The sequence below is a fragment of the Equus quagga genome, chromosome 2, assembly GCF_021613505.1.
Source record: "Equus quagga isolate Etosha38 chromosome 2, UCLA_HA_Equagga_1.0, whole genome shotgun sequence".
NCBI lineage: Eukaryota > Metazoa > Chordata > Mammalia > Perissodactyla > Equidae > Equus > Equus quagga.
The window spans coordinates 145,272,526-145,296,389 of record NC_060268.1 but is presented as its reverse complement, the minus strand read 5'-3'; the positions used below and the strand labels follow the sequence as shown (position 1 = coordinate 145,296,389).

At 37.8% G+C, this 23,864-nt stretch overlaps 1 protein-coding gene across 1 annotated transcript in view; it reads left to right on the top strand.

Annotated features, from left to right (window-relative positions):
• LOC124235873 (lipase member K-like) overlaps positions 1–14,087 on the top strand; it is a 44,879-nt gene extending 30,792 nt beyond the window's left edge. The window contains exons 7-9 of the mRNA XM_046654392.1: positions 7,587–7,658; positions 10,026–10,097; positions 13,975–14,087. Of these exons, the coding sequence (XP_046510348.1) occupies positions 7,587–7,658; positions 10,026–10,097; positions 13,975–13,995 (165 nt within the window). The 3' untranslated portion in view covers positions 13,996–14,087. The remainder of the gene's footprint in view (positions 1–7,586; positions 7,659–10,025; positions 10,098–13,974) is intronic.
• The last annotated feature ends 9,777 nt before the right edge of the window (positions 14,088–23,864 follow it).

The following is a 23,864-nucleotide window of genomic DNA, read 5'->3' as shown; positions in this document are numbered from 1 at the left end:
AGACCTCAGGTCCTTTCTGCTAGCTGACAGCTAACTAAGTTGATCATTTACTCAGCAGAGGAGAATTGACCTATGTGAGTTGGTATATTTTCTTGTTGCATGTTAATATGAGTTACTCCCATGGCAGACTGAAGGTGATCATACTGTTCAGTGACTTCAGTGAAAGCATAAGAACGTGAAACAACTTTTATAGAAGCCAGGGATTCCGGTTCATGAGAGATAAGAAAATTAGCCCATGGTGATTCAGTTCCATACCTATACAATCCAGAAAGACAGCAGCAGGAAAGCTATCAGAACAACGTGGAAAATGCTCAAATTTCCCTTTTAGTACTTGGGCCTCTTATACCATAGAGATTTTAGTCCAGCCTTGTCCTATAATATTGGGTAAACAACACCAGAATTTTTGATAAATTATTTCAGCTTTCCTGCATAATTAAGAGATATTTTGAGATGATGGGATCTTTCCATTCTCTTCAATTTGCACAGCTCTGCTTCAACTTTCTGTATGTTTTGACGTGCCTGTGGTATAGTGCTGTTCAATCGATCTTGTGAAAACATATCTAGGAGCTCCTATTTCAAAAGCATAGAACCAAGAAAGAGCTATGTCTAGAAAGATACTTTTCAGCCAATTTATAAAACTGAATATTAGAGTGCAAGTGAGTGGTGGGAGACTCAATTATGGAGAGAGTAGAAGATAGTTAATAAAAGCATTACATCATATTAAGGAGATTTTATTTTGTTCTGTTGGTGATGGGAAGTCATTGAAGAATATTAAGCAGAGAAATGGATTGATCAGATTTCCATTTTTAGAAATATTGCCCTAAAAGGGCTTTAACTCCAATAGAGGAGCTACCACATATGACTCACTAACTCCTAATAGAAATTCCAGGATCATTGTAATGATAGAGCAAAGAAATTGCTAGACAAACTCAGAGAAATGTGAAGATGTTTCTAATTGTTGGAATCAAAGAAGACTTCTTGGATGAGACGACATTTGAGTTTGGACTTAAGGACAAGATTTCTACATATAGGGTGTTGTAGAAAGTCTTTCCAAAACCAAGAGGGAAACATGAGCAACATTAAGTGGTGAAGTTAAAGCTGGGAGAAACCCCATGTAACTGACTTTATTAGGGCTTTAAATTTGTGAAGAAGAGTATGAGAAAGAGTATTGGAAATGTAGGAGTAGCTTCTGAAAAAGCTTGAATGCCAAGTTAATAAATTTGGAATTTATTCTGTAGCTAATGGGTGACCATGGAAGGTATTTGTAGAAAGGAATGACATGCATAATGCTCTTTTTTGGAATGAGTCTCCTGGTAAACAAGTGGAAGTAGGTGGGAGTAAAAGACATCAAGAGGGGCTAAAGATGAGGACAATGGTTATGGGATTACTGTTACATGTCAACTGATAGATGTTGGGAAACTGAGCCAGAGTTGTGCAAAAGAAGATAAATCTACAGAATTTGACAATGAAATGATAGACAGCTTTATAAGCATGGTATAAACTTTGAGAGGGTGGGACTTTCACTTCTTCTCTCCTGTTAGCCAAATGTTCTCAGGCATGTTGGAGAATGGCTTCCCATTTTTGCTGGAGAGCTCCTGGACTGGGATGACCCTTTTGCTATCTCTGATTAGAGAATTCTTTTTATTGATGCTATCAGTCCTTTTCTATTGCTCCTTCATTTCAATTCAATTCAATTCAATTCACATAAGACATTAGCATAAGGTCTTGAGTCAGACAGAACCAAGTTCCCATTCTGCCCTATGTGTCCTTGGATAAGTTATTTAACCATGCTAAGCCTAAGTTTTCACATTTATAAAATTAGTAGAATTTGAAGTTTTAACATCAGCAAGACAGTGGGCTAGGAGGTCCCAACACTTGTCTCCTCAACAAAAACAACAAAAACAATAAATAACTTCAAACTGACAGAAAAAGCTCTGGAAAAGCTCTGGACTATAACGAAGAAGCAGCAGAAATGCTGTGGATCTCAAAACCCAAGCATGGCTGTAAAGAAAAGCATAGGAAACATTTTACCTCCATCACCCCATCCCACAGTCTAGAGTAGCTCAGAGCCAAGAGGGATCCTCTTGGAGGGATTTTATTTCCATGGGGGAAAGGAGAGGAGGAGAACACCCACAAGACTTGTTACTACCATGGACATTTTTGGCTATTATTACCAAGGATCCCCACAGTCTTCACCAGTGCTGAACCCAGCTCACAGAAAATCTTGGCATCCTTGCTGCTGCTTCTGGTCCCTGGGGTTAGAGCAGTTGCTGAGGTGAAACCTGTTCCTAGGGGCTCCAGTTACTGCTGTGCCCTATACTCTGGGATAAGGACAACACACTGTCTTGCCATCTATGGAACCAGAGCTGCCACTGCTCTGACCCAAGTCATGGCTTTGACCCACCATTACCAGGGCCACACTGCTGCCAGTCTGTGCTCTGGGCCCTGGGTCCTGAGTTAGGGCTTCAGCTCAGTATCACTAGGGCCAAGCTGCTGCTGCTCTGCATCTGCCTCCAGGGCCAGAGTTGTGAATTTGACCTGCCATTCCCAGGGCATGTTGCTGCTGCACGCTGCACCTTGGGTCCAAGCCACCACTGCATCCTGTCATCCCTGGGTCCATGCTACTGCTGAGTTCCCCAACCTCTCCCCCTAGCCCAGGGCCCAAGTCATTGCAGCAAGCACCACAGACTCAAATTCCAGTTCCATAGGAGATATGTACATGCCTATATCTCAGCCACCACCACAGCAAGTGCACCTATTCCCCAACCCAGATACTGTGCTAGTTCTGAACCCAGGACACTGGCTCTGCTACTGCTGAGTGCCAGTGCACCAGACCCAGCACCAAGGATACCTCAGCTACAGCTTCTCTCCATGGGAAAAAAAGAACAGGAGGATATCAACAGTCTTTGCCACTGAGGAACACAATAACTCTAGCCACCACTACCACCTGCATGACCTCCACAGTCTTGACCAGTGAAGATCCCCACAGTCTTCAGCATTGTTGACCTCAGCGGATGGAGCTGCTCAGAGGCTGTGATTCTGGGTACTCCCTAGAACCAAGACACTGCACCCTATGAGCTGGCACCCTTGCAGCCAACTTTAGGTGAAAATCTTTCCATACTAAAGTCAGTCTGAAAAGGCTGGAAGAGGTGACTACTCCCTCAAATATGCAGATATTAACACAAAGCCACTAGAAACACAAAAAAGCAAGAAAACATAACACCACCAAAGGAACACAGTAATTTTCTAGGAATTGAACCCAAAGAAATGGAGATCTGTGAGTTACCTGAAAAAGAATTCAAAATAATTATTTTAAGGAAGCTCAGCAAGATTCAAGAGAACACAGATAAGCAACTCAATGAACTCAGGAGAATGATGCATGAACAAAATGAGAAGTTCAACAGAGAGATAAAAACCATATAAAAGAACCAAGCAAATTCTAGAGCTAAAGAATAAAATGAATGAAGTAGAAATTGGGATAAGACAGCCTCAACAGCAGTCTCAATCAAGAAGAAAGAATCTGTGAACATGAAAACAGATCTCTTGATATTATCTAATCAGAGGAGAAAAAAGAAATAAGAATGAAAAAGAGTGAAGAAAGCCTACATGAATTAGGGGGCACCATAAGCAAAGGAAAATTTCCATTATAGGAGTCCCAGAAAGAAAAGACAGAGAAAAAGGGGAAGAAAGCTCATTAAAAGAAAAAATACCTGAAAACTTCCCAAATCTGGCAAACAAAAGCTGAAGGAATGGTTCATCACTAGTCCTGCCCTATAAGAAATACCACAGCTTGTTTCTTCAAGCTGAAACAACAGTATGCTAATTAGTAACATGAAAATATAAAATTCAATGGTAAAGGTAAATATATAGTCAAGTTCAAAATACTTTAATACTGCTGGTGGTGTGTAAATCACTTTGAACTCTGGTGTGTAGATTAACAGACAAAAGTGTTAAAAATAACTATAGCTACAATGTTTTGTCAAAGGATACACAATATAAAAAGATGTAAATTGTAATATCAATAACATAAAATGGGGGGACACGAGTAAATGTGTGGAACTTTTTCATGTGATTGAAGTTAAGTTGTCTTCAGTTTAAAAGACTTTTAAAAGATGTATTGTAAAAGTCTCAGGGTAATCCCAATGCAAAATCCTATAATGTTACAAAAACAATAAAGAGAAAAGATTCTCTTCAATAAATTGTGTTGAGGTAACTGGATAGCCACATGCAAAAGAATGGAATTAGACCCATATGTTACACCATTCACAAAAATTAACTTGAAATGGATTAAACTCTTAATCTGGACTTAATTCATAAGATTTGAAACCATAAAACTCCTAGAAGAAAATATAGGGGAAAAGCTTCTTGACGTTGGTCTTGCCAATGATATTTCATATCAGAAACCAAAAGTACAGGCAATAAAAACAAAAACAAACAAGTGAGACTAACTAAAAAGCTTCTGCATAAGAAAGGAAACAATCAATAGATTGAAAATGCAAACTGCAGAATGGGAAAAAATATTTACAAACCATGTATCTGATAAAGGATTAATATCCAAAATATATGAAGAATTCATACAACTCAATAGCAAAAAACAAGTAATCCAATTAAAAAATGGCAAAGGACCAGAATAGACATTTTTCCAAAGAATACACATAGATTGGCAACAGGTACATGAAAATGTGCTCAACATCACTAATCATCAGGGAAATGTAAATCAAAACCATAAAAAGCTGTCACCTCACATCTCTTAAAATGCCTATTATGAAAAAGACAAGAAATAACAAATGTTGGCAAGGGTGTGGAGAATAGGAAACCCTTAGACACTGTTGGTGGAAATGTAGATTAGTACAGGCCTCGTGGAAAACAGTGTGGAGGTTCCTCAACAAACTAAACTGGAAAAATTAAAAAGAACATAAAAAATACTGCACTTGCACTGACATGGATGAGCCTGGAGGGCAGACAGAGAAAGATACTGTATGGAATCACTTACATGTAAAATGTAATTTTAAAAAGCCATTTTCATGGAAACAAAATAGAATGGTAGTTGCCAGAGACTGGAGAAGGAGGAAATAGGGAGGTGTAGGTCAAAGGATACAAATTTTCATTTATAAGACATTTAATGTCTTATGGTGTCAATTACTCCTTAATAATAAAGTTGTAAACAAACAAACAAACAAACCACCTTGGTAGAATTTGTCAAGTTGTTTGGGAGAGTCACTGAAATAATATATGTTTAAGCATCATACCTCATTTATAGCACGTGCTCAATAAATATTGTCTAGCATTATTAATTGAGTTTATTGTAGATTCATGGCTACAGCACTTGGTGTTTCAGATCTGCTTATTCATTCTTTCCTCCGCTCCCCTCCCTTGTTCTGCCCCTGGGTATTTATGCTTTTGTGTTCTTGTCTGTTTTTTTCTGACCTATAGCTTGCTTTGACCCTTTGCTTTTTACGTGCTACAGTAATAAGAATTCTAAGTATTGTGTCCATTTCTTAAAAGAAGAAACTGAGGCTCAGAGAGGCTAAACATCCTGTCCCAAATCACCCAGCGATTGGGTGGCTAGTGAGAATTTGAATTCAGATCTCACCAGGCCATCTGTGGTTAGTGCGCTTTCTTATATGTTGTCATTTCCCCCACCTTTTCCAATGTCAACCTAAAGAAGTCAGTCCTGGATCCTCATGCAGCCATGCACAAAGGTGCCCAGCACAGCAGGCAGTTGAGGGCTGAATCCAGCAAGCCATGTGCCCTGGCATGAGGCCATGTGCCCAGAAGAAGGAGTACTTTTTCTAAATTTTCACAAAGGTACCAAAAGAGCTAACAGAAGCAGGCTATGTCCACACTGTTATGTGACAAATATGCTCCCTCCAGAACCAACTTGGAATTACATCTACAAGTCAACATGTTTGCCACTCTGCAAGTAGGTGCTGCATGGCTTGCTGGCCTGCATTACTATCTTCTCTTTTAGATTAGAGTAAATGAGCAAGTATTTATGTTATAAATGTTTGGTAGTTTTGATGAGTCGCTCACGTAAGGATATAGAGGTGAAGTGAAGTCAGAGACTGTCATACTAATTCACTCTGTATTTGGGAAAGCCAACTATCAGAGCAAAGAACAAGGACCTCTTCTGGTGGATATAACCTCTTCCTTCACATCATATTTCCATGGTTGATTACTTCTGTGAACTTCCTTTCACATGGATTTTCTGCCAAGTGTAGATGACAAAGATACTGGTAAATGAAAAATAAAAATGTTGACTGATTAAAGCCAGATCCTACCTTCTACTTTAATTACTTGTTTATGTGGAGATCTATTTACGTTATCACACTCAAGAACATAGAATAGATGTCAATAATATTTTAAAAGATAAATTCACTCTATATGTCTCCTGCTGCTATTACTAAATTATCATATAGACAGTGATGGCGGAAGAGTTACAATTTTGTTTTTGTTTTTGTTTTGTCTCTGATCTTAGAAGAAAGGCTTTTAACTTTGTATCATTTTAGCTGTGGGCTTGTCATATATGGCCTTAGCCACTGCCTTTTCACCTTCCTTTCTCACTTTCTCAATTTAATGGGGAAATTATGCTTGCCTGTCACTTAGATGGAAGCATATCGTACAGTCAGAGCTAAGTAAAGAGACCTTTAAGCAAACTCAATAATTTCAAAAGCATTGTCTTGACATGGCCTAAGAGTTTGCTAAAGAAAGACTTCACAAAATGACACCCTTGAACTTTCACTGGGGGCCCTCACTGTACATTTACATAGTCAGATTACCTTTTTCCTCACTGTTGGAGACTGGACTGTGGAATGTTACAGTACCTGCAGGGACGTTTACTTTAGTGGAGCATCACGAAGGATACATAGTAGCGTTTGTGGAACTTTGAAAAAACACACATGTCTAGAACTCAACCCTAGAGATTTGGATGTTGATTCATAGGCTTGGGTAGCTCTAAGTAGTTGTATCTTTTTTTATAGCTCCAAGATATTTCTGATGCCCACTTTCATAGAAAAATAACTCTTTTGCATAAAACAAAATGCAATTGAAAATATGAAAAAAATCAAGGTTTTTTTGTGATCCAGAAGAAATCTAAATGTTAATGGACATTAAAGTACTGGATGGATTATGTCCCACAAATTTTCAAAGAGCCCTGTAGAACATTTACCACATTTTTAAAATGAGAAAGCAAAAGGAAATATTCAGATCTGTTCTCAGTGCCTTATGATGAACAACTTTCTCAGAATGTCCTCTGGGACTTAACACAGAGTGAAGGAGATGGTCACTGGGGATTTTAGCCCTTGACCTCCTACACTCTTGGATCTGTCTGAGGTGAGACTGGGAAGAAAAGGTGCATTACCTCTGTCTTTGACCAGCAAGATGCCCTCTGTGGGCTTTATGAAGAAACTGCCCAGGACAGAAGAATAGAGCTAAGAGAAGTTCTTAAAGATGGGCTTCTTTGGTTAATGTGTCTTCATGTTATTGTACGTGTTTATTCCCTAAAAAAAAGAAAAAAAATTCATATTTACTTGTGGTGTGATCATATGATTAACCTACAGATGAGAAATTATTTCTTTACTTGGCAGAGTCACTTGGATGTGTATTTGGCACAGAGCCCTACAGGAGCGTCTGTTCAGCACATGCAGCCCTGGGCCCAGGTACATGCTTCCTGTTCCTGAGATGACTCACACGTATCTCGCAGGATCCCCGAGAAGCGCTCCCAGAGAGCTCACTGCACCGTTTATAGGCACTGTCACTGGCATTTGATGTTTCTAGAATCAGCATCAACTCATGTCGATTTCCTTCTTTTTATTTCTGTGTCCTAGGTGCTTGATTTTTGGGCCTGGTTCCCAGATATGCAGACTGAATTCTGATCCTTAGATTACCTGAAACTGCCTTTTCTGGGGAAAGCTTGTATTTCCCCTTTTGGGAAATCATCAGCTTTATACGACATGATACAGGCTATTCCATATCTGCTCATACTCCAATTGTCATATGGGCCATTTCAGAGTGTGGAAATAATGCTTTATTCACAGCAAATTAAATGTTAGAGAGGGGTTAAAATAGATTAATGGTTTCCATTTTTACCCTCATTTTAAGGTTTGGGTTTTTTTTGTTACTATATTACTCAATATTTGGCAAGCTCAGAGACAAGTCAAATTCAATTGGTATGACTTTCTGAGCCAAGTATGAGTGTGTGTGTGTGTGTGTGTGTGTGTTTGTGGTGGGGGGAGACAGAAAGAGAGAGAGAAAAGATCTTCCCAAAGTTTTAATATATTTGTGTTCTCTAGGAATTTGCATTTTAAACTATGCCCTAATAAATTCATTCCATGCTTTCAAGTTGAGAATCACTGCTATAGATATACTGAAACACTAGTTGAGGATTTCTGAAATTCTCTGAAGAGCTCTAACCACAGGAGATAAGCCTGCAAGTTCCTATGGGAAGAAATATGTTCAGGACACAGGGCCTCCTACTGGTGAGGAGACAGATAGACTCTGGTGGGCATGGCCTTCCAGGTAATACAACTTCAATTTCACGTTTATTGAGCACTTACACTGTGTCCTTCTTGCTGTTCATATACATGATGTCATTCAGTCTCACTGAATTCTCCTAACAATCTTTCAACAAAGGCATTGATATCCGCATTCTACTAATGTTATAGCCAATGCCTTACACATCTCACAGCTGACTCCTCTCAAAGAGAACTCTTGTCCTTTGACAGCAAGTCCTTTTCAGGATAGAAATAAGTACAAAGGGGAGATAAAATATTTGGTTATAAGTTATGTACAAAGCTAAGGCAAGGATGCTGCTCCTGCTGCTGATGGTAGTAATATTAGTAAAAAGAGCAATTTTTTCAGCATTCTTAAGTGCTACATGGTTTTTATGCCTTACTCTATTTAACCTTCACAACCCTGTGAGAAGAATGTTACCGTCTTTCCCATTTCACTGACTAGAAAGTTTCGGAGAAGACGAATACCTTACTCTGGATCACAGATTCAGTAATCCCTTAAGCCTGTATTCAAACAAGCTCTGTTTGATGCTAGAACTCAAGTCCTAACTAATACATTCTGTTGCTTCCCCTTGCTGAAAACCTGCAGAGACTCAATAGCAGCAGACTACTCCGTCTGTAAATATAAACCATGATTGGAATAATTTTAAAATAAAAATCAGGATTAAATCAGTGAATGTGAAAAAAAATCTGAGATTCAAGTTAAAAAGCATATCTGAGATTTGGAATAGTTTGAGAATGATTTAATGAAATGCTTGAGGTAAATGTGAAAATTATCTGTCTCCTCCATCCTACACGGGTAACAAATAACAGGAAAAGGAACCCTAGGTATATGAATGTTTCTACTCTAATATCTGAAATCTAAAAATTAAAATGCAAAAATGGCTATGTGGTCTCTCAGCCTGCGGCCACATTACTGACAACATGGCAGGCTGCTTGGCCCTGCAGACGGGAGACAGACAGCAGCGCTGCACCTCACACAGAAAGCACTGAGGGCGTTCTGGGGGTGAACATTCCTTCCAATAGCAATGAAAGTGTTTCAGGATAGGGAACATGGTCATAACCTCCTAGACCATCTGACAAGGATAATAATATACCGAGTTGTTTAATAATACTAGCTGTCATTTTTTAATGTAGGAGATGTATAGGTAATGCTTGATTTAAAAAAAATTATAAAAATTCCTGAAGCTAAGATATTCAAGAATCATTCAGTTCGGCATCTTTTGAAAAATTTCTTTCTATAACACTGTAACATATAAAGGCCTCATTGTCTGAGGGTTGTCAGTGGAAAAGTATAAGGGGATGTAAAAGATAGTTGCGTGGATTAATATCAATTTTCATCATTTTTATTATTTGACTTACTAATCTTTATTGAATTTTAGTTTATGTTCCTAAAGAGTGGAACATAATGTCAATTCTTTTCTTTTGTGTATCTCTTGTTTACTGTCTTTAAATGTATGCTATTGTCTTACATCATTTTAATGCTTAGTGTTTATTGTTTTTATTTTATTACAGGCTGTTAATTCTGGTCTGTTCCAAGCTTTTGATTGGGGGAAACCCGATCGGAACTTGATGCATTTCTGCTGGGTATGATGATACTACTACTCAACAGTTGCATACTGCAGATGAGCTAATAAACGTCGTGTCCACTCATTATGCACCTGCTAGGCCCCAGGCACTATGCCAGATATTTTATATAGATCAGATGCTACTTATAGTGTTCTTATCATGTGCCATATCATTACTTTTGATCCTCATGGTGACTTTGTATGGTAAATATTATTGTCTCCATTTTTCCAGAGGCTCAAAGAAGTTAAGTAAATTGTCAAAATTAACTAGTAAAGAGCCAGAATATGACCCAGGGGTTCCTGGATCTTATGTCCACTATTCTTCCACCACACTTATTCCTTCTCAAAAACCAAAAACTCTCAGGACTTAATTAAGACCGTACTTTAAAGAGAGAATTAATGATATACAATCTTTTTTTCTAGAGCATATTCTCTGACTTCTTATCCATCTCTCACAAAATAAACTAACAATGTCCTAACAGTACTTTGGGATGTCATTTACTACTCATTTTCTTTACAAAGCCAATATATGGATCATTAAAGATACACTAGACAGAAATATCACCTTTAGCAAGAGTCTGTGCTACCTGCCAGAGAATGGTGTATCAAGATATTTCTTGCCATTATCCGTGAAACTTTTGGAGCAAAAATTCTATATTAAAGGGAAATACACATTGCTGTTGTTGTTATTGTTATTTTTTTCTAATATATAAGGAAATACAGTAATGATTTTGGCTTCTGGCTGATATCCTGAGCTCTAATTAAATGAATGATCATCAGAGATACATGGGTTTTTCAAATCAGGGATGTGGAAATTTGAAAATTTTTTAAAAAGTACATTTTAATGCCACCATCGTAACTACAATAGTGAAAATGTATAACTTCAACTGGTGTGAAAAATCTGATTTTTCTCCTAAACTGTTATAATTATTATGTATGTGGAGTGAGTATGTCCACATACAGAGACTCATACACTATGCCAAAGTACTAGTTATTCTTGTAATTAACCAATTCCTTGTCCCAACAAAGGTATACAGTTGGTTTAGGAAAAGTTTTTTAGATGAGGACCTTACCCTGTAAGACTCAGATACCTACTTGAATGAAAGTTGAGTCAGATATTAGCTTTATCATTGTGCTTGCAGACCCTATCAAAATACATGGGGATTCAAGTTCACTTATGCATCTCTTGCTTGGCACTGGGGGGAGAAGAAAAGAAAACCCAAAACAAACTTAAAATGAAGGATATGTGTGTTTAAAAGCAATAATCTTAGTCACAGCTATAAGCAATAACACCATAAATTAGACAGGTGTAATTACCAATGTAACCACCAATCCTTTATTACTATGAAAGTAAAATAAATTTATTACTATGAAAGTGAAAAAATTTATTAGCCAAAAGCCATCATATGCCATTTGGATCCTGATCTTGATATTCATTGTTGCTTTGCCATCTTCTGGGCTCCCCCATTCATCTTTAGCAGAGTATTAAAATCATTATAGTAAAGGAATGCTGATTTCAGGGACTCCTCAGGCCCACTTTGTGCCTTAAAGCTTGCTAATATTTATTGCTGCCTCTGTGTTGTGTTGTTTTTCTATTCTTTGTCTCTCTCTGTCTTTGTATTTAAATGTTTATACTTTGCATTATTCTACTGAGAAAAACAGGAGAACATGCCCCTTCTTTCTTCAGTTGCACTTTGCATGTGGGGCCCTGTACCAGCCTTTCCTGAGCCCATCTTCCCCTGGCATGCACTGCTGGTCAGTGCTAATCTGCCCTCATTTCCGTCTCTGCCCTTTGCATTGGCTTCTCGTTCTCATTTACCACTTGCTCTTAAGCCCAGGTTATTATAGGGTAAGAGTGATATACTTAAGATGTTTAGTAATGCAACGACCCAGGCACCAACCAATCAGTCAACATCTCGAGTGACTATACCAGTGTGCTCTGCCTGACTGTCACCCTGCTAAGAGAATACAAGATGCACAATCACCAAAGTAGAGTCTCCCTCAGAAACATTTCTAGTCCTCTAAGAAACCTCTCCCTGGCCAACGTTACTGTTTCCTAAGGATCTACAACTTTGTCCGCGTTACCTTCCCTTCCTCATCTTGGTGCCAGAATTAACTATGATGTATTAATTTGCTTGGGCTGCAATAAAAAAAAAATACCATAGACTGACATGGTTTAAACAACAAAACATTATATATCACAGATCTGGAAGCTGGAAGTCCAAGATCAGAGTGCCAGCATGGTCGGGTTCTGGCGAAGGCTCTCTTCCAGGCTTGTAGACAGCACCTTCTTGCTGTGTCCTCACGTAGCCTTTCCTCTGTGTGTGAGCTGGGAGGGAATGGCTCTCACTGTTTCTCCCTTCTTATAAGGACACCAATCCTATTGGACTAGGACTCATTACTTATGACATAATTTAACCTTAATTACCTCCTAAAAGCCTTATCTCCAAATTCAATTACATTGGGAGATATGGTTTCAATGCATGAATTTTGGGAGAACACAATTCAGTCCATAGAATATGGTAACAGTCAAGACTCTTTTAGTTGCAGGTAGCAGAAACCAAATCTATTTTATGTTAAAATATATATATATATATACACTGCTTTGCTGAACTAAAAAGTATAATGGTAAACTCACAAGAGCCAGAAACTTGTCCTCAGGGCTCTCTCCCTCTCTCCCTCTCACTCTCTCTCAATTCTGCTTTCATATGCTCTTTCCGTTCTTAGTCTATTTCCCAGAAGGTAGTAAGATGGTGACTGCATGCACTTACCTCATATAGTCCTTTTAATTGCAAATCCAAAGAAAAAGCCAATATTCTGGCAAAAAGTTCCAGAGAGAACTCTGGCCCAGTTTTAGTCACGTGCCCATCTCTCACACAATCAGTGTGGCTAGAAGAATGAAAGACAAATTGGCCAGGCCTGGTCACCTGGACCACACTGGAACTGGGGGATTGGGGTTTGTTGAATCAGCACAAGAAAGATTGTGCTACCAGAAAGAAGGGGGAAGGAAAAAATTGCCAGGAGCTTAGCACCACAGCCATTCCTTTTCTCTATAACAGGCTGACTCCTCTTGAACATCATTTTTCAAATGTCTGTGTTTGTGCATTGGTCTCAATGCCTCCTGAAGAGGCTCCTCAAGTGTCAATAATTCCCTGGAGCCCAGATCTCTGCATATGAGAAGGGGCATTTTTATTTACCCTATTCAATACTCCCAGATCAAGTGCTACTACAAAGATCATCCCCCATAGAAATAAGAGCCCCTTCCTCTAGGATCTTTGCCTACTTTTCAAAAGTGCAAATTAGAAATATAATGGTTGTCTCTTTTTATTTACAATTCATATTATTGCACAGAAGTGCTTTCAAGTATTTTTAAGTTTTAATGTTTATATATCATTAAATGTATCCTAATTGCACAATTTTATCGTTTGAATAACTTGCTTAACAACTGATTGCTAATGTTACTTCTATAATGTGCTTTTCTGTGAAAATTCTTTTTTTCTCTCTCTCTATTTAATTATATTTAGCTTACACCTCCCTTATACAATGTTACTAAGATAGAAGTTCCAACAGCGGTGTGGACTGGTGGACAGGACCTTGTGGCTGATCCCAAGGACATTGAGAATTTCCTCCCTAAATTACCAAGCTTGTTTATTACAAATTGATTCCACACTACAACCACGTGGATTTTTACCTTGTCAGGATGCACCCCAGGAAATTTACTATGAGCTAATTAGATTGATGGAGGGATGTTTACAAAATTATATATACTTTTTTTCTGTAAGCAAGCAGATTTTCTTAACAATTATGTGGCACATAGACCCTAAGGTGACCCCTTCAGTCATTTTCACTTCCTGGTCTCCATACATTTGTGTAATCCTCTTACCTTGAATTTGCAGGGACCTGAGACATGCTTCTAGCCAAAAGAATTGGCAAAGGTGATGGGATATCACACCCTTGGTTAGATTATGTTTATGGCAAATGTGATGGGATGTCACTTCCAGATTACATTCTATTATATAAGAATCCATCTTAGCAGACTGAAGCAAGATATTCCTTTTGTTGGCTTGATGAAGTAAACAGACAAGTTGAGGAAGCCCACGTGGAAAGGAACTGTGTGTGCCTTCTAGGACCTGGAGATGGCTTACAACTAATAACCTGAAAAACCCAGGACTCTCAGTCATACAGGGAAATTAATTCTGCCTAAAACCTGATGGAACTTGGAAGCCCATTCTTCCCTAGTACAGCCTCCGTTGGGAAAGCAGCCTGGCCAACACCTGGGTTGCAGCCTGGTGAGACCCTGAGCAGAGGACCTAGCTGTGCCATGCCCTGACTACTAACCCACAGAAACAGTGAGATAATAAATATTTGTTGTTTTAAATTGCTACGTTCGTGGTAATTTGTTATCAGCAGTAGCAAACTACTATTACTATTAACAATAATAAATTATTATTATTATTTTGTCTCTGGATAGAAGCTTGAGAGACCCTGTTTCTTATTTCCCTTGGACTGATCAACTTCCTTGGCTATTTCTTGCTTTGCAGATCTGTTAGTGATTGATGCCCTCAGTGTTTGCCTGAAAAAGTCCTTATCTGACCTTCATGTCTTTTTTTTTATTGTGGTAAGGACACCATTTGAGATATACCTTCTTAATGGACTTTTAAGTGTATAGTACAATATTGTTAACTGTAGGCACCATATTGTACAGAAGATCTCTAGAACTTTTTCTTTTTGCATAACTGAAACTTTATACCTGTTGAACAACTCCCCATTTCCTCCTCTCCCAGCCCCTTTCAACCACTATTCCACTCTCTCCTCCTCTCTCTTTAGATAACTCACATAATTTGAATCATGCAGTATTTGTCCTTCCGTGACTGACTTATTTCACTTAGCATAATGTCCTTCAGGTTCATCTGTGTTGTTGCATATGACAAGATGTCTTTCCTCTTTAAGGCTGACTAGTATTCCATTGTATGTGTATACCACATTTTCCTTATCCATTTGTCCGTCAATGAACATTTAGCTTGTTTCTATGTCTTGGGTATTGTGAATAATGTTGTTTGAAACTGGGAGTGCGTATGTCTTTTCAAGATCTTGATTTCGGTTCTTTTGGATCTACATCCAGAAGTGGGATTGCTGGATCGTATGGTAGTTATATTTTTAATTTTTGAGGAACCTCCATACTGCTTTTCAGCGGTTGCACCATTTTGTATTCCCACCACAGTGTGTAAGTGTCCAATTTTGCTAGGAATTACATTTAAATATTTTTTATATCTTCTGCATCTCTCTTCCTTATTTTCATGTTTTTTTAATATCCTCAAGCATAGTAAGCATATTTTAATACCTATTTTAACATACTTTCTGCTTGTTCAATTATCTCTGACATTTATGAATTTGTTCTATAGATTGACTTTCTCCTGGTTATGGGTTATATTTTCCTGCTTCATTGCATGCTTAATAATTTTTTTTGGATGCTAGACATTGAATTTTGCATTTCTGAGTGCTGAATTTTATTTTATTGCTTTAAGATTGGGAATATTTTGGAAGTCAGTTAGTTTACTCACAGCTAAGTTTCATTGTTTTGAGACTTGTTTTTCATCACCCTAAGAGCAGGTCTAATGTAATTTCTCCTCTAAGGAAGTTTTGGCCTATACTGAGGGATGCACTTTCTGAGGTCTCTATTGAACATCCTATGTGTTCAGAAAGGTCTCTCCATGCTAGCTGGTGGGAATTCAAATTAATCCCTATGTGTACTGTGTGCACTCTAGAAACTGTCTTACTTAGAGTTCCCTGGCAACTGTTCTTTCCCTGAAAGTTTTACTTTGTCCACTCTTCTGGAAATTGCACCCTGGAGATTATTATTTAGCCAAAGGCTCAAGGGGATGCCACTCGATATTTCAGGAACTCTTTCTCTGTATTACTGTTCTTTCTCTGGTGTTCTGACCCACAAATCTTATTGTCCTCTTCCTTGAACCGCAGTCTCTCTCTCCTTAAGTCAGCTGGACCACTGAGCTTTCATTGGGTTCCCCTACATTTACTGCAGCCCAGAAATCGCTGGTAGGCAGAAAATTACAGTTTTCATGGGGCTCACCTCATTTGTTTTCTTGCTCTCAGTGATCACAGTTCTGTGCTGCCTGATTTCCAATATCTGAAAACTGTTGTTTATTACCTTGGTCCAGTTTTCCAGTTTTTATGGTAGGATGATAGTTCCAGACCCTGTCATTCTCTCATTTCCTGAAGCGAGAGTCAAGATTCATTTTTAAAATTATAACATTCTGCTAATGCATACCCAGTATAACTTGACATAAAGAAGGTGATTGTAAAAAAAAAAAAAAAGATAACTATTAAAAATTTTAAAGTTCCTCTATGTTCCATCTGAAATTGTCTATCTTACTATCAATATATTGCAGGAAACTGTGATGGAATCTAACTGTTTGATCTTAGATGTGAGTAAGCAGAGTCATAGAGAGTTTAAGTGACTTGCCCAAGATGTATGAGTTAGTGAGTAAAATGAGATTAGAACTATACTCTCAGAATGCTGCTACAATGTAGCGTTTCTACTACACTAGTTATTTTCTGCAAAAGTTTTGTGACTTTCTCCCTAATATCTTGAATTACGGGATTTCCCACTGATCCATCTTCTCTGTTACTCTTTCAAAAGGTGTTTTCACCATGAAATACTACCGTACCAGAATTAAAGTGACTCTCTACTTTTTATTTTCTAACTCCCCTAACTATCTTTCAGAGTTTCCCATAGTCTGACTTCACCTGCTTTTCCAGTTACATTTGCCTCTGCTTCCTTAACCAGATGTACACCTTTCATTCAAACAAGGTTTGTATGCCTGTCTTCCCACACATCTTTCCTATTCTCATTGACATTTGCCCATACTGTTTGCCATAAACTGAATGAAATTTAATTCAAATTAAGTCACAACGTTGCATTAAAAGAATATTATCCACCCGTGAAGAATTGAATCTTAAGGCATCTTTTTTCCTCTAAGTTCACACACCAAAATCTGTAGACTCAGTTAGCCCTCTCGTACTTTTAATCAATCCTGTTGCCACCATTTCTTTTCTCAAAGTCAGAGGCTGGGCTTCTCAGTATGAACTAAGCACCTTAAAGTAAAATTTTCCAATGTTTTCTAGACTGACATATTTAAGGCTATTTATTAGTGGAAACGTAGATCAATTAAGTTGTTTCAGAGCATCAAAACAGTCAATCAGATCAATCAATTTTTCAATAATGGATTGAATTGTTAGAGAAATGATCCTACTAGCCTTTAAGAAAACTGTAAGAGCTAGACTCTGTGTATTTTTATTATTTTTTAAATGAGCTTGATTAAGGTGTGGTTTACATACAATAAAATTCCCTAATTTTATGTGTCCAATTTAGTGAGTTTTAACAAATATATTCATTCATGTAACCACAACAAAATCGAGATCTGGAACATTTCTCCCATTTCCTTTCCATTTCTCCTGCCCTTCAGACTATGTATATTCACAAATGCATATATTTGCAAATTCTTAGGAAAGGACCAGAAAAAAATAAACAGAAAATGTTAAAGTGGTTACTTTCAGAGAGGGAAGAAAGGAGGAGGGAAGTAGATGGACATGAAGGAATAAAGGAGGCTCCCATTTTGAATTTTATATACTTCTGTTTTCTTCCATTATTTTTAATGAGCTTGTTATATTTATACATTGCACATTTATACATTGTATACATTATACATTCCATTTACAAGAAAATGGAACCTAAACAATCACACACACACCGTTAAAATCAATTTCTTTTTTTTCAGCTTTATTGAGGTATAATTGACAAATAAAACTGTAAGACTGAAGTGTACGTAATGATGACCTATGTACGTGAGAGTGTAAATGTCCTTAGAATTTGTCAATTGTTCGCTGGTTCTGCCCTGTTCCAGGCCAGTTCTGTTTTGTTTGTTCGTGATTTTAGATCATTTGAAGATAATTTTTATTACATTCTAGTCTCAACAGTTTGCCCTCTCCTTAAGTTCTCAGCACGATCTCTATTCTCACTCTACGTTTTATCAACAATAAGGGATTAGCCTATGTAAGCACTATGAGGGTAGGGTTCCTTCTGTTTTGTTCACCAATGTTTTCTGACCTGGAAGAGTACCTGGCACTTACTGGGCCCTTAATTACTACTTGTTGCATGAATGAAATTTCTTAACTTTCCTCTTATCTACCTTAAAGTGTCTCTGTCCTCTTGATTTGTTCCTTCCTTTCTCTCTCAGAAAATGAAAGTCCTATTACTTTCCAAGTTAACCTGGTCTCCTTGACTACTCCTCCCTCCTTGACTCCATCTCTCCTCATCTCCTCTTCCCTCTGGCTTGTTTTATTATCTTAAATGAACTCCTGTCTCTTATGAAAAACAAACAAAAAATCTTCCCTCACTCCATCAATTCTATCAAATCATGATCTATCATTCGGTTTTTATCAGCATTTTTTTAATATTTAAAAGGCCTGAGTATGTTTTACTCCCCTCTTCCACTCATTCTTGAACCCTGGAAAATATAGTTTTGGTCTTCATCTTTTGTTATAGCTACTCTATCTAAAATCACTCACGGCTTTTAATTGTCAAATTCAATTGCCTATTCTCACCTTCAGAAATGTGTTACGTTAGTTACCAGAGTCTCCTTTTAACTCACTCCCCTAAATTGGACCTCCATAATGCAATGATCTGTGATATTTTTCCTTCCTTTTAGTTGCTCTTTTTACCCTCTACATTGGCTATTCTCTTCCTACAATCACCCTCAAATTGTCAGCAGTCTGCTAAGTTTCTTCATAGCTTTCTCCTTTTTGTGGAGAATTTAGCCATCACCATAGCTTCAATTATCCCATCTTTGGATGTCCACATTGCTTGTCTAGATTTTTTCAAGACCTACCTCCAACCTACCCCTTTCTCAAGTCATCCCATAAACTGATGCCCATAGAGTGATCCTAAGGCAGAGTTCTGAGAAATGACCTTGCCTTGTCTCCAAAACTTCTGAAAGCTGTCCAAATACCTTAGCCTGGCATTGAGACTTTAACTGTTCATCTCCAGTCTTATATCCTACTGTATTCTTTCCCACATTTTGTTCTCTGGGCACACTGGAGAGCTTTCCATGCCTGATCATGACATGCACAGCTCTTTCTACCTGATAGGAATCCCTCCTATGGAGTTAAAATTTCCTTCCAAGCCCTTAGGAGGCTGTGGGGAAAATGCTGAACAGCAGTGAGGTTTACTCCAGTGTCCTCTACCTTGATGCTGTTGTTGAGGTGTTCCCTTATCACGGTATCCCAACTAGCAATTATTTCAACTGTTCTGTTCTTTCTCTACGAAATGCCCACATCTGAAATCTCAGAATCTCTTCCTCTCAGTCAGGGCCAGGTCCTCTTTGTCATCAAAGATAGTCTAGTAAGCTCTCCTCTGCTAAATGCACACTTGGGAGCAGAGTTAAAAGATCCCTTTTCTTTCCTATTTCACATAGAAGCATCCCTTGTTTTATTGTGCTTTGCTTTATTGAGCTTTCAGATATTGCGTTTTTTAAGACCCTCCACCAGCAAAAATGTTACAAGTCACTGAAAACTCAGATGATGGTTAGCATTTTTTAGCAATAACGTATTTTTAAATTAAGGTATGTGCATTTTTTTAGATATAATGCTATAGCACATTGAATAGACAATATAGCGTAAACATAACTTTCTTAATGCACTAGGAAACAAAAAATTTGTGTGACTTGCTTTATTGCGATATTTTCTTTATTGCAGTGGTCTGGAACCAAACCCTCAACATCTCCACCCATATATGTAGTGGCTTTATGCAAACAATACCTGCTCCCCATCCTCTTTTTCAAAGGATTGAACATAAGCACAGGAATTCTGGCCTAGAGAGAAAGACCTTTCTAGGCAGCCATTTGGGCATGTATTTTGGGTGGCTGTGATCTCGTGGCTTACTCAAAATTATAATTAGGTCAATAGTCATTATGGTCATCTATAAACAAGCCATGAAATAAGTCCTGGCCCACATCAAGTGCAAAAGGAAAGAGTGGAATGGAAAATGAATACAATTTAAGTATTCCAGGAGATGATTTTACTGTTACAAGCTTAAAAATAGAGAGAGACAGAAAACTGAGAGTGACTAGAATAAACTGAATTACTAATTGATAAAATTTTTCACTACAGGCCATTGTGTTTGAAAAAAGGTTAAATTAATCAAGCTTTCTGATAACAGTGTGTTAGAGCTCATTGACAGTGGGTAACAGTCTTAAGTTATAACACATGATAAACAATTTTCTCTCATTTTTCTCTAAAGATATACTAACCTATCAGCCATTATGTCTTCATTGTCAAAGTAGAATTTATACTACTGCATTTGTACCCAAGTAACATCTAAAGCAGCTCCCAGACAGCCTAATTTAGAACCAGCAAGGGAGGCACTAGAAATATCCAAAGTCTTGCTCTATTTCAGTCTCTAAATGATGCTAGATGTTGATTTTAGGATTTAGTACAAAATTCCAAGAGTAGCAAGAAATTTTGTTGTCAGTTCCTGTATTCCTGAAGGCTGTGAACTTGGGAAACTCCTGTATCTTCTATCAAGATGCAATTAGTGAAAAACTGTTTGTGATCCTCAAGAAATCGTAATAAATGACATACATACATGCCTTCAACAGTTTGTTTTAACTTAAAAAAGGTAAATGTAAACTAGTTCACTAGTATTTGCAAGTAAGACCAAGGTCTAAGATGTTGGATACCACATCATCATTCTTCAATAAATAATCCATAATTCATCATTTTTAACTTTTAGTTTTAGTGTTTTTAAATAGGATGAGAATTTTAAAGCACTTGGGAACCAATTTTGAGTGCAAATCCCTCTATATTTTTAAAATTTGTATTTACCAAGATTAGACTGCCTAATTTTATCACAAGTTTTTTGTTTTCATTTTGGTGAGGTAGATTGTCCCTGAGCTAACATCTGTGTCAATCTTCCTCTATTTTGTATGTGGGATGCCACCACAACATGGCTCAATGAGCGGTGTAGGTCTACACCCGGGACCCAAATTCACAAACCCCAGGCTGCCAAAGCAGATCAGGCAAACTTAACTACTATACCACCAGGCTGGCCCCATCACAGTTTTTAGTGGCTAACTTTTATTGAGCTTTTCCAAAGAGTGCAATGCAATGTATATATTTTCATACCAACAATAAGTTCTTTTTTTGTCACATTTAATCAAATTAACAATTCATTACATAATTTAACTGATATAATGAGAAGAACAGACATAAATCGGTCTGAGGACAAATATCTAACTCTTAGTAAGAATACGATTCAAGTAGAAGAAGTAGAAGGATGTGGCTGTACTAGATTAGCCTAGAAGTGATGCACATTTAGGCACTGGACATTAATTAACATGCTCACAGAGAGGAAAGGAATTGGTTAACATAAGAATCTGGCTACGTGGAGGTCAGTTAAGAGCTCCTGTGGGATTTGTCTTCTCCAGCTATTGCTTCAACAATGCTGTGAAACAATCATGAACAACTCTGTGGCTTACAACAGGAAAACTTATTTTCTGTGCTCACAGGTCTGCACTTTGGCTGGGGTGGCTCTGGTTTAGACTGAAATCACCTGGACTTGACTCAAAGCTGTGGGTTGCCTCCAGGTTTGCCCCACATGTCTCTTCATTCTGGAACTAGCAGCTATAGGGATTATGTTCTCCATATGACAGATCCCAAGAGCACAAGAGGGCCAGCTAACTCACACCAGCATATTTAACCTTCTGCTTGCTTCACATCTGCTGCATGTGTTTAACTAATGCAGATCATGTGACCAAGCCTGATCACAGTGGGGTGAGGTGGTCTGCTACACCTACAGTGGGGTGAGGTGGTCTGCGTCACCTACAGTGGGAGGCCACAAACCACATGGCAAAGATAAGGATATGTAATGCTCTTATGCAGGACTGCATAACTGGGGAAAATAATCCATTCCTCACACACAGACAAAAATTCAAAAGACAAAAGTAGAGAATACAATAAAAAGTAAATCTCCCTCCTTCCCCTGGCTCCAGGTCATACAGTCTCCCCTTCAAAGACAATTAACTCTTACCAATGTTTTTGTGTATTTTTCTACAGATTACACCATGCATTTTCAAATAGATCCATAGATACTCATTTAATTTTTCACCTAAATGTACCATACTATACATATACATACTTTTCCACATCTTACTTTGATCGCTTAATATATCTTGGAGATCATTCCCTTTCAGCTCATATGGAACATTGTTAAAGGCTACATTGAAATCTATATAAACAGAGATTTAGATAGATTAGAATCTTTTGTATGTTCACACAGTGCTGTAAAGAATATTGTACAAATATCACTTTAGACTTTATAAAATACCATTTACACCTACAAGATAAACATCTTTGGACCAGAATTGATGGTTCAAGGAGCATAGTAGAATTTTAATTTTGGATGAAAATATTTCTAACTTTGCTGGATGACATAAAAATCCCAGCTTTGACAGTCTTCTGTTTGACACATGCAACCAGCTTAGAAACTGAGTAGAAGGATACACACAGTAATAATATCTGTTGCTGTTCTAACCATTCTAGTGAACTTTGATAACATCAACTTTTGTAAGATATCCACAGACAGGTTGTTTTCTAGTAGAAGGGGTCAAACAGAGTTTGTTGCTCTCCCTAAATGAGGCCCAGTGTTCATGATGCCACGTCTCTTGTAAGAGTTAAAGAATGGAAAGTTATTGCTGTGTCCTTCCCAAAACAGGAGAAATGGGAGAAAAGTGGCAATAATTCCAGAGAATGCCAGGAAAATGCCTAGTAGTCACTATGCGAAGACAGTCACCCTCTGGTCCTAGGCATAGTGTAGTCAGAAAGGTAGAACCTTTTGACCTCAGTATATGTTGCAACCTGTTTAGGGGCTTCCGTTGGAAGATAGTGAATACAGCTTTATTATTGTAATGCTGCCATAAAGAGAACTCTCCTAACTCACACTTGGAATAATTAGAAATGTATTATTTCTAGATTTAAACTCTCAAAGACTATGCACTCTATTTTCTAAGAAATCCCCAAGTATCACAATTTCTTGTTTACTTGCTTTACCCCTGCCCCGGTAGAGAAGCTCCCAGAGGGCAGTTACTATGTCTGACTATATTCTCGAGCCTCACGTATTTTCAGCCTGCAAATAGCTGGTGATCAAACATAATTTGTTAACAGAATACATGTTAAAGAACAAAATTAATTATTAGAATGGATTCCTAATATTAAAAAGTTTACTGACTTAGCAGTAAGAATGACTTCAGTAGCAGAAAATCTACTAGTTTCAATAACTGTTCCAAACACATTATCTTACAGCAGACTGACTATGAAAGTTCAGAGAGATGAGAATCGATTTTCTTTTCCAAGCTCATTGCATTAGCCTTTTATTTATGTTTAGAGGCATCTTTGCATGGGGCCATCTGCAGGTCTTTGTGAAGAATGAGATAGATTGGGCAAAAAATAAATAAATTGTTAACCTATTTGATATTTAAGCCTAATTAAGTTACAGTTTTTAGTATAGAACATGGCGTATGGCAAAGTCTAAAAGTTCAAAGGAGAGTTGGGATTCTTTTAAGGTCCTGTGTAGAAACTTCTCTTGTCTTTTTAGTTATATTGGTTGCCATGGCAATGGGAAGGGTATGGATTTGGGAGGAGGATCAGCAACTACTCTGTGAAAGTTTCTTGACTCTGCTGGGCATATATTAGACACTCCTAACTCTCTAACTAT